A 628-nucleotide genomic window follows, 5' to 3' on the forward strand; every position below is an offset into this window, starting at 1 on the left:
TGGGTTTGGGAAAAAATAAGGTCCGGTTTCTGTCCACTAGTAAATGATTTATTTTAAACAAAGATTTTTAATTCTAGAGGCTTCCCCCTGCCTTTGATGCGAGAGCAACATCCCCTTACATCTCTTTGAGGAGTGCTAAATCCCAAGAACAGCCAGATTGCTACTAACCTTGGCAAAAGTATCTGGGCCTTTGGCACTTGGTCGGCCGGTGCGTGCCCAGTGTCACATCTGGGGGTTCGGGTCCTGCTGGCTGCGGGGACCGAGGAGGTGCTGCCGTGGGGGAACCTCCAACGCCCTTTGACAAGGAGGAAGCAGCCTTGCTGGCACCAGGCTGGGAGCAGCCCGGGGGCTGGGGCGTGCAGCGCTCCCCCTTCACAACCACCCGGCTGGGCTGGTATTGCAGTGGGATGGCATCGTCAGGGCATGGTCGGTGGTCCGGCCATGGAGGGGTCCAGTCCAAGCCACGCTTGTCTCTGCAGGTGAGTACAACACCAGCGAGGAAGACAAGACGGAGCAGCGGCGTAAGGTGGTGAAAATCCTTCCCCATCCCACGTACAACGCCACGATCAACAAGCACCACAACGACATCGCCCTCCTGGAGCTGGACCGGCCGCTCAGCTTCAACAGC

The 628-nt window shown here is 57.5% G+C and overlaps 1 protein-coding gene across 1 annotated transcript in view; it reads left to right on the plus strand.

Annotated features, from left to right (window-relative positions):
* Positions 1 to 628, plus strand: part of LOC104080271 (coagulation factor IX-like) — a gene marked incomplete at its 5' end in the record, with an annotated part of 3,755 nt that overhangs the window by 2,703 nt on the left and 424 nt on the right. The window contains one exon of the mRNA XM_009582606.1: positions 480 to 628. Within this exon, the coding sequence (XP_009580901.1) occupies positions 480 to 628 (149 nt within the window). The remainder of the gene's footprint in view (positions 1 to 479) is intronic.

Source organism: Fulmarus glacialis, unplaced genomic scaffold (genome assembly GCF_000690835.1).
Source record: "Fulmarus glacialis isolate BGI_N327 unplaced genomic scaffold, ASM69083v1 scaffold41167, whole genome shotgun sequence".
Lineage (NCBI taxonomy): Eukaryota > Metazoa > Chordata > Aves > Procellariiformes > Procellariidae > Fulmarus > Fulmarus glacialis.